Source organism: Phodopus roborovskii, unplaced genomic scaffold (assembly GCF_943737965.1).
Source record: "Phodopus roborovskii unplaced genomic scaffold, PHOROB, whole genome shotgun sequence".
Lineage (NCBI taxonomy): Eukaryota > Metazoa > Chordata > Mammalia > Rodentia > Cricetidae > Phodopus > Phodopus roborovskii.
Genome location: NW_026126480.1, coordinates 50,617,622 through 50,627,972, shown reverse-complemented (window position 1 = coordinate 50,627,972; position 10,351 = coordinate 50,617,622). Strand labels below are relative to the sequence as shown.

General features: G+C 51.0%; 1 protein-coding gene across 1 annotated transcript in view; it reads right to left on the bottom strand.

Moving 5' to 3' along the window:
* Positions 1-884: 884 nt before the first annotated feature.
* Kcnq1 (potassium voltage-gated channel subfamily Q member 1) overlaps positions 885-10,351 on the bottom strand; it is a 314,995-nt gene continuing 305,528 nt past the window's right edge. Inside the window, exon 16 of the mRNA XM_051193455.1 lies at positions 885-2,059. Coding sequence (XP_051049412.1) covers positions 1,844-2,059 — 216 coding nt within the window. The 3' untranslated portion in view covers positions 885-1,843. The remainder of the gene's footprint in view (positions 2,060-10,351) is intronic.

Below are 10,351 nucleotides of genomic sequence, written 5' to 3'. Positions count from 1 at the left end.
GGCACCTCCATTCTCCAGATCTCAGATGCCTTCAGCCCTGATGGCCTGGCACATAAGGTAGGCTCTGGAAGGAGGACAGAACAGGGACAGAGTAGGTTTAGTAGAGACAATGGACACTGGTTGGACAAGTCCCTGTTCACAGCACACTGTTTCTATTCACAGTGGATGGATCACAGAGTGACAGCCACGAGGCCAGGTGGGCAGGTGGTACTGACTTGGAATAGGTCTCTAGCCTAGTAGACTAACTGGACAGCAAGAGGAACATTGTAGTCCCAACAGGGAAACTGAGGGGAGCTTTGAGGGGAGCCCAGGGACTCCAGTACTTATCTGTATACTTCCATTTCAGGAATCAAACTCTTACGGTCTTGGGAGCTGGTCCTAGAAAGGATTCACTTTTGAATGGCCTCTTGGGTCACCAGTAAGAGCCATGTTGACTGGGAAGGACAGATGAAAGACCCTGGCACATGTCTGAGGGTGACTTTCTAGGAATCAATGTTGTCCAGCTAAGCCAGATCCTAACCCAAGCTCAGCTACTCCCAGGGCTCAAGGTCTTCTGGGAATCAGGTGCTAACTACATCTTGATCAGGGATACCTGGAGTGGAGGCCTAGGGTTGTTCCCAACCCAGCCCTGTTCAATCTTTGACAAGTGTCATTGTACATTTGATCCCTTGGAGCAGGGCCTTTTCACATGGAGTGACCAATCAGCTCACTCCATGACCACCTGGGCATCTGGGTTCTAGGGAACTGTAGGGTCCTGTCCACAAAGAGGTTGAGACTGTCCATAGGGAGCAGCAAGAGACAGGAAGGTGGGGTAGGGCAGAGAATGGAGGTTCAAATCTATGTTACTGTAAAGACCACCCCCCCCAGACACTCCTAGAAGTAAGCATGTGCCAGGATCAACCTGGGATGTCCCAAGTTTATTTGGAAAAGCCTCTCAATCAAGATCACACTATAAAATTCATTAAAACAGAGATTCTGAATCACCAGAAATTATCCTGATTTCTGTGAGTTGCGATGCCCAAGGAACCAATCCTGGGAGAAATGGTGATGCCCCTAACCTTGCCATGGCTCAGCTGCTGGCTGAGGGATATGGTGTGATGAGGCTGGCATCTGAGCATCTGTCCAGCACCTCTGGTTAGCAAGGAGTAGGAGGCAGGCTGCACACATAGGACATGTAGGGCTTGAGGGCCCTGATGGCCACTTTGAGGAAGGAGCTGTCAGTCCACACTGGCTAGGGTGGACAGTGGACTTTCCCTTGCTTGGGATATCATTTGAGGGAAGCTGGGAACCCCTAGGGTATCATGCCCGTGTGGTCAGCATCATTAGAGAGTGAAGGAGTCAGGCTCTGTCCTGTTGAGCCCCCATTGGCCTGTAGCTTGTAGAGTGGGCTGGGCATGCCCTGCCTGCCTCCTCTCAGTTGGGCCCTGGATTCAAGGCTGAGGGTAGGGATCCCAGAATCTGTCAGATTCTTCCTGTCTCCCTTTAGAAAGCTACTTGACATCACCTGAACAGGCCTCCCTCTGCCTGAGTTGCATCCTAGCCCTACACACACAGATGCTCCCCATCACCATATCCCAGCCATCAGGTGAGCAACATCACCTTGATAGGAATGACAGTTCTGGCCTGAGAGGAACCTCATGCCTAGCCAAGTTCTAGTACCCACTGGCTGGCCTTGGTGAGCTCCAAGTTCAGGCTGGTGGCTTGACCCATGGGTTTTGGGGCCTTGGGGAGCTAGACTGTCATATCAGGCCTTCAAAGGGGGTAAGGACCAGGTGAGTGCCCTATTGAGAGGGAGGTGGGGCAGACCTGTCAGGGTGACCCTGAATCTCCCTTCTGAGCTCCTTCAGGAGCCCTCATCAGGGCCCACCAGGGGCACAGTCAGCTGTTCATAGGTGGGCAGGCTGTTGCTGGGCAGGAAGAGCTCAGGGTTGATGGAGCCACCTTCATCACTAGCCATCATTTGTGGCTGGCTGTTGCAGGTTGAACCACCCTGGTGCAGGGACAGCAGCTGGTGGAGCATGTCCGTGATGATCACCAGCCTCTGGTCCAGTTGTGTCACCTGTGGGGACAGAAGCAGAGATAACATGGTGCTAGGGACAGGTTGTTGCAGGCCACCTTAGGGCCTGCCTGGGCACGCAGGGCCTGAAAGACAGAGCATAGTACATGTCCTTATAGATGTGTGTTGTTTACGCATGCATGCCTGAGATGCTGTTGTTAACCCTAAGTGTGTGTCTATGTGTGCTTATTGGGGTGCAGTACAGTGCTGAGTTCTTATGTGTGTCCATACATACATATTAGTCCTTTCCTGTTTCTACCTAGACCTAGTGGCTGGGAGTCACCTCTTAGCTTCCTCCCTGGATTTTTGGTCTTTGAGACTCTGGACAAGCCTTCTGGAGCCTCTAACACAGCCTCTGGCGTTATGAGGCCAAATGGACAGGCGAGGAGGGAACACAATGGGTGGAAGTTCAGAGGCCAAGGGCTATATCTGGCTCAGCTTGGAGGGGATTGGAACCCTACACAAAGGGGCCTGGAGAGAGGGATTGGGACACCTGAAGGTTGAGCAGGCAGAGGCTGAGTGGGCCATGGAATAGTGCCAATCCCCAGAGGTATCTCAACAGGTACTAATTTAGAACAACACCACTTTTCCAGGTTCCCATTGAACAGAGCAGTGACTGAGTGGAGTTCTGGACCAGGTGGTCCCTACCCCATGCCTGTAAATGGCTTGTTTTGCTCCAAGCACTAGGCAGGTGGTTAAGAAACTAGAGGGGAGGTAGAGGCAGGGCAGAACCTGGGATAAGTGGGTGCAGAGTAGGCACTTGACAAAGGCCACAGTTGCTGTGCTTGTAGGAGACAATGGAGAGCCATTGGAGAACTCCTTAGAAAGAAGGAGCTGTTGGTGCAAGGGGCTGGAGTTCAGCCCTGGGGGCCTGAAGTGGTCAGCCACTTCCTTTTCTCCTGTAAAAGAGAAGACCCTGTCTAGGGAGGCCAGAGCTGCCACACAGTTCCATAGGGGCAGGGGCTGCTCTGGGACCAGGTGGAGGACTGGGTGGGGTGGGGATACATGAAGCTACCCAGCATAAGCAATAGAATTGGGGTTGTGAGTGAGTAAGGGGACCTCAGATACTAAGCACATGGGGTGGTTCACTCAGTGTGCTCTGTTACTAAAGCAGGGGCCTCCCTCACCCCCACATGGAGGCCTGGAATAAAGGGAACACCAGTGGTGCAGGGATGGAGCCAGAGGTCTTGACAGATGGCCTCATATGGTCAGACCTGCAAAGTTGCTTTAGGGAAAACCATGACTCAGCCAACTGCTGACTGCTGGCCTCAAAACCTAGTTGACTTGGGCCCTGAAGACAAGGGACAGGCAGGGGCCAGCTCCCATCTTCCTGAACAAGTGTGTACAATGGGTGAAGTCTCTGTCCTAGGCAGGCTCCTGATGCTTTCAGTAGTGGCTCGTCTGTCACACTACTTGTTTGTATTCTGAAAGGGCTGGATGGAAGTAGTTAGGCTTGAGGGCTCACACTGGGAAACTGGTGCTCTGGGCTTAAGAATGCCATGGGCGGAAGCTCAGTTGTCCCTGGCAGATGAAGCTAGGGTTCCTGCCCTGTCTGAGGCCTCCCAGAGCTCTGCACTGAAGGAGGGCTGCCTGAGGCTAGTCTTGGTCTGGCTTCATGCAGCTTTAAACATACAGAATCAATTTGAGTAGGCAGGGGAAAGAGCACCAGTTGGCTCATGGGAGACAGATCGTTTCATGAATGTTGTGGACACCTCACCTTTGCTAAAGGACAGAGTCCTTACAGAGAGTTCTTGGGGTGGGAGGAGGGCTGTTTGAAGCCTCCTACAGGGAAGCTGCCACCAACACTCTGTGTGCCACTCTAGGTTATCCCTGAAGTGTCCCTGGATAATTCCAAGCTCATAATGACCCTATGGTTGCTGCTTATGTCAACTGGGGTTTTGAGGAATCTGTTTGGGTCCAAAGGTGTTCTATTGGCCAAGCTGCTAGAGGCAGGATATAGGCTAGAGCCCTAAAAGGGTTCAGAGTCTGAAGTCTTAGTGTGCTTCTGTCACCTTGTTTGAAGGAGGGTAGGACTGTGGAGACAGGAAACAGTGCAAGAGGTCTCTGAACACATGGAGTCCTCCAACTGTGGTTGCTTACAGTTTGCCTGGATTCCATGGCCATGTGTGGGATCTTTCTGGGTCTTCTTGGCCATCTACAGGATTCTCCTAAACTGTCCAGCTGCCCACAAATAGCCCCCCACCCCGTTAGCCCTGGCCACCATGGTGATAAGCAGTAACTTGTGGCTGAGTTCTGTAACTTTACAGGTCTTGATCAGACCAGATTGCTTCAGCCTGCTTCAGCCAGCTTGGCCTGGGATGGGAACACCAGGGTTTGGGTTTAGGTACAGGACCGTAAATTACATTCAGGTTGAGGATCTTGTTGGTCAGCCCAGGGCCCTTTGTAGGGTCATGGCAGAATGGTATTTGGGGAAATTCATAGGTCCCTTTCAGAGGCCATATTAAAAATATTTGCTACCCAGTGACGAATCATCAGATGCCATCTGGCAATGGAAGAGCCTGTGGAAAGTTGGCCGGTATGGATGTCATATACTTAATTTATGTTCTTGCCTGGATCTTGGTGGCTGGTTGTGGTGCTTGCTAGCTAGTCTGTCTAGCATAGCTTGGGGATCAGGGATTACCCTGTCAGGTAGGACTGCTTGGTGCAGAGACCTGGCTATGCATGCTCCCTGTTGCCTCTGTTTCCCTAGCTGGAAAGTGAACCAAGCTGCTGCTCACTGGGTGTGCTGTTCAGGAGCCTGGGGAGCTTGCCTGCCAAAGCCATGCTTCTGCCTTGAGGGCAGGTGGTCTTAGCTTGCTCTTCTGGCCTCTGCCTCTTTCCTGGCCACTTAGGCTCACAGAGCAGCCTATAGAAAGCCTCTGTGCCCTTCATGCCCAAGTCCGTGTCTAGTCCTGTTGGGCCATTGCAGGGAAGGTCCTGGCCTGGGTACAGTAGCTCCTCAGCCCAGAACTCAGCTCCAAAGACAACACTTCAGCAACTGTTCTTGGAGCTACTTGGCTCTGTTTTTTCCCTTTGGAGCTCTGAATGCATGGGCAGAAAGCTGGGGAGCATTCTACCCACCGCTGAGTAGGTGGAGACAGGGGGCCATATCACAGCAGGCAGGTGCCCAGAGTGATGCCACCACCTTCAGGAAAGGTAGTGCCTGTTCTGGGCTCTGGGATGGTGTTCTCCAAGAGCCACTGGGACAAATCAGTTTTAGGGATCTCAAATCTCACCACTATTTGCAATTTGATAGTGATTACTAGGGCAAGGCAGACAAAAGCTTTGTTGTCCCCTGTCTCTGCTCACCTAAGTAGAAGCCATAGATGACTTCTGTGGGCTTTAGAAGAGAAAAAAGCAATTAGAATAACAGCTAGTTAGGGAGTCTGTGGGCGGCTGGTGATCAAACTCAAGGCGACAGGGATTCCTGTTTGATGTGGTTATGAATTTGTTTTCAAAGGAAAATCTTGAAGAGTCTTTTCAGAATTTTATTTTTCAGAACATGCCCAGCCTTGATCCTTGGTCAGGACCCCCAAACCTTGGCCTTGTGGATTGCCTCAGCTGGATTAGCCTGGGGTGGGGACACTTGGGCTTAGGTTTAAGGTGTAAGGCCCTGGGATGCATTCAGGTTGGGGGTCATTGTTGGTTAGTTCAGGGCCCTCTGTAGGGTCACAGGAGAATGGCCTTTGGTGCCTTGAAGGATATCCATAGGTCACCTTTGGAGGCCATATTAAAAATGTTTGATACCCAGTAAAGAGGTATTAGATGCCAACCTGGCAATAGATGAGCCTATGGGGAGTTGACCTGCGGGAGGAGAAGTACAAGACAGAGTGCATAGGAGCCTAGAACCCAAGAGAGCTGCTTCCTAGGCTCAGTTGACCCTGGGCCTCCATTTCTGCATCTTATGGATCAGGCAACAAGGTCTGGGTAGAGCGCTGCCTGGCAGGCCCTACCCTAGGCTGCCTGCCCATTACTCCTCCTCTACTTCCCCTCTCCCCAACACCCTGACACCACCATCAGAGAGACACCTCATTAGTGCTGTCTAGGCTAAGTGTGGCCCTACTTTGCACAGAAGGAAGTCTGCCTAGGGTACTACAGGATGGGGAAGAGCTAGGGCAGAAGTTGGAGGGGTAGCAAGGCAGCAGTGATTGGTGGGCCTTCATTGAGCCTTTATTACTGGGTACAGGGGCTCCAGTGGGTTTGTTTATACATGATGGTCCTTTCAAAAACAAGCGAGCTTAGCACATCTCAGCATTATGATTCGTCATTTCAAACACCTCATGGGGATGCTAAAAGAGGGTATATAGTGGGGCTGCTAATGTCATCTCCTCCCTCCTACCCCTTTGCTGGCTTTCTGCTTTGGAACTTTCTTCCTGCTTCCCAGAGTCTATTCAGCTGGAGACCAGGATCCCTGGACAGTTCTATCCTCTAACCCAGCCAGTATCTCCTTTTCCCAGGACTGTTACAGTAGTGCCTACTGGCTGGTCTCCCGCTTCAGTGGGTTTATATACGATGTTCCTTTCAAAACACAAGACATCACTGTGCTACTGGCCCAGGAGCCACCTTATAACTCACACCTATTTTCCACATGGCCTTTCCCCCACCCCAAAGTCCCTTGATTCCAGGTCTATGCTGCCCCTCAAACATGACAGTGTGTGCCTGTCTCAGGGCTGTCTGCACAGTCCTTTCTTTCCTCTGCTGTGGCCCTGTCAGCCCATAGTCATGGTCTCCTCCGGGTGCCTGGCATCATTTGTTAGTCACCAGTTTCTCTCACTGGAATTGGGTCATGAATTCTGTCCACACTTGTTGTAGTACTCTAAGTTCAGGGAAGGATGTAGCTAATGCTAGACACGTGTGAGCACCTTCACCCCCAGAGTCCAAGCCTGAGGGGAACGAAGGAGTTTTACTTTCCCTCAGAGCATTCAGGGAGGGGTGCTGCCTTGCTGCCTACAGGCTCCATTCCCCACTCAGCACTCATCTGCATGATGAGATCATGGAGAGCTTCCATGAATTGGACATGGTCAGTTGGAGCTTGTATAGATTGGCCTTGTGGAGTGGATGCTGGCACACATTAAGTGTGGTGACAGAAAGAGGCTGCACTTACAGTTATCATATTTATGACTTTTAGTGCTCTGGTTTTTGTAGAAAAGCCTGCATGCAGTATCTCTGGCTGGCGATCATCAGGGTGGCCTTCTGCCCTTTGGCTCCCAGAGCCCACAAGGCACATTCCTGAAGATGCAAGCAGGGGCCAATCTGGGTGCTTCTAGGTCATGTAGAACAGTGTCTCTGCACCAATCCCAGGGCCTCCATTTTATAAAACAATGTCTTCAACCCCAATTGTTGATTTCACAAATGTCTAAAGAGGCCTGGCGTGGCAGCACACACCTTTGGCCTCAGCAGATGCAAGTGGATCTCTATGAGTTTGAGGCCAGCCTGATCTATATAGTGAGTTCCAGGTCAGCCAGGGTTACAATAAAGAGACACTGTCTCTAAGAAAAAAATATCAAAAAATCATGGCTCAACTCCTTGTCTTGTTTATGCAGATAAACACTTGACCCTCGCCAGCACACACAAACGGATATTCCTGATCACCAGAAACACCAGTCATGTGAGTTTATCAACACCAGATGGGACCTGGGACTACAAAGAGCAACCCAAGACTGAGATGTGGCAGGCACCCCGACTCTTCACCAAGCCATTCCTCAAGAGGAAAATTGTTACAGCAAAGACTTTTGCCTGTGTCTGTGATACTTAGCCCGCTTTCAATGGACCTTGCCATTCAGACTTGTAGCTGAACAGCTTTACACACACCTGTGGTTCATAAGTCTTTTTACCTGGTCTCCTACAGCTGCTTCCTTGTGCCTGCCTCTCTAACCCTTTCTTGGACCCTACCACCATACATACATTTATACACACACACACACACACACACACACACACGCACGCACGCACGCACGCACGCACACACATGCACATCCATGTAAGTATTCATACAAAGCCAGCCCCTTCAAGCCTCTGCCGACATGGCCTGGTCTCGGCCAGCAGCCTCACCCCTGACCCAGACGCCTGCACTCCCCTTTTGCTCTGGGCAGCATCAGCTGACCTTTGTTCTCAGACCTATGCCTTCTTCCCTCAGCTTTTCTACCACACCAATGAATGTCATCCCCCTCTGCAGCCCCTCCCCGACCCTTTCTCACACGACCCTGAACATATCCTCCTCCATTTTACCTGAGGACCTTTGCACTCACTGGACTCTGAGGCCTGGAAAGCCCGCTCTCCACTTCTCTGTGGACTTTCAGCTCAAATGCCCACTGCCCTTCCTCTTATCTCATTCTCCTAGCACACTCTGTGACTGTTGCTCCTCCACGGACTCCCTGAGTTTATTAATTTACTTGTTTATTGTCTTTTCTTTAAACCCGAGGATCCTGAGGTCAGGTCCTAAGTGTACCACTCCTGTTGAGTTCCTGACAGACATCAGTGTCTGACACACATTAGGTGCTCATAAACTCATGTGATCTAGTACAAATATTTGCTGGGTGAGTAAATTAATCTCTGGCCTTTCTCTTAGATGAGGGGGTAGAAACCCCCAAGAGCCCTGTTCCCTAGAAGGCACTGGGTAAAGGCCAATGGGGGTTAGTAACTGCTGGCAAGTCCTTTCATGTTCCTTGATTTATAAAGACTCTTTGTATGTGAAGGTTTGTCTTTTAACATGTAGATCACAAGCATTTTCTTTTGCATGCTGTTTGTTTTGTGACTGCATTATGGTGACCATTGCTTTTTCAAATGGGAGCTCCATTTATTTTTTTTTTTCTTTATGGTCTCCAAGTCAGTGTGTACTTGGATCACCCTCAGTCCAACATGAATTTTTCTGGTGCTTTTTAGGTTTGCATTTCACCTTTAAATCTTTGATGTGTGTGGGGTTGAAGCAGGTTTCCCTGTAGTGGTTAACCCCACACAGAGTGCGGGTATCTTTTCTACATACCAAGCTCCTTGCATGTCTGTTTTTGTAGGGTTCACTGTAAACAGCTCCCTCCCTATCCTGGGTTTCACTATATAGACCAAGACAGCCTGACACTTATGTTCCTTCTGCCTCAGCCTTCTAATTGCTGGGGTCACAGGCCTGTGACTACACACACACACACACACACACACACACACCTGGCTTCTAAATAGCTTTAATCCCTCCCAGGCAACTCTGTTGACTTTGCTCTTGACTCCCTAGCCTGAGCTGGGAGCCCTTGTCACCTCTCCTACACAATCCCATAGGCTTAGGTCACTGGGTCTCCCTTCTGTTTCTTCTCCAGCAACTGAAGTCAGCCTTGGTGCTCATATGACTCACCCCTCACCCTGTCTTCAGAGTGCTGCCTCATACAGATGAGCTGTCGATGTCCCTGGGCCAGCACTGTGTGGCCCCAAGGTACAAGACACTAGGTCATCTCCTTCCTCCCAGGTACCCCTGTTGCTTGAAACTGTCCATTCCATAGTTGCTCTGTTCTGTGTGAGCTGATGACAGCTTCAGGGACAAAGGTCCTGGAGCTGAGCAGTGGCAGACTTGGGGCCCCATGGCCCCTAACTCCTGACAACACTGAGGGCTTCTGCCTGCCTGCCCTGGAAGTTGCCTATATCCACCTGGCAGGTAGTGGAGATTGGGGAGACCTAAGCTCAGAATGGGGACTCCAGCTCTTGCAAGCCTCCAAGAATCTTGTTTGCAGAGGTATTTCCATGTCAGGATGCTTAGGAAGCGGCTATTCTGCTTGCCCAGATCCCCATGGGCAGATTCTGCAGCAGCTGCCCAGGCTGAGCAAGCATGTAGACGGCCTGGAAAGTGGAAGCTGAGAGGCCCTGTTTGTGCTGGCGGCAGGCACAGGCCCCACCTGCATTGGATTCTCTTCTCACTGGAGCCCTGGAAGCTCGAGGATTCCAGACAGAACACGTACCAAAAGTCAGGGCTTTCAGACAAACTAGGTGGGCAATGGTGGCAGGTAGACATCGTCACATTGGGCTTAGGCAGTTGATCAAGGCTGCCCTCCTGGGCCTGCACCACACCTTGTGTCCCAAGCAAACACAAGCAGGTCTGTGGCTGCAGCTACAGGAACCTCACCTCCCTTTCCCTGTCCCCAGCCTCCCCAGAGGCTGGAGCTTGTTTTATTTGCCCTTTGTTCATATCCACCTCTGCCTGCCACTCTTGCGACTACCTGTCAATATGAACACTGGTGAGCCTCTTGTGTACACCCATCCAACCAGCCACCTTCTTGCTCACAAAACAGACATTCCTACCATCCCCCAGTAACCAGG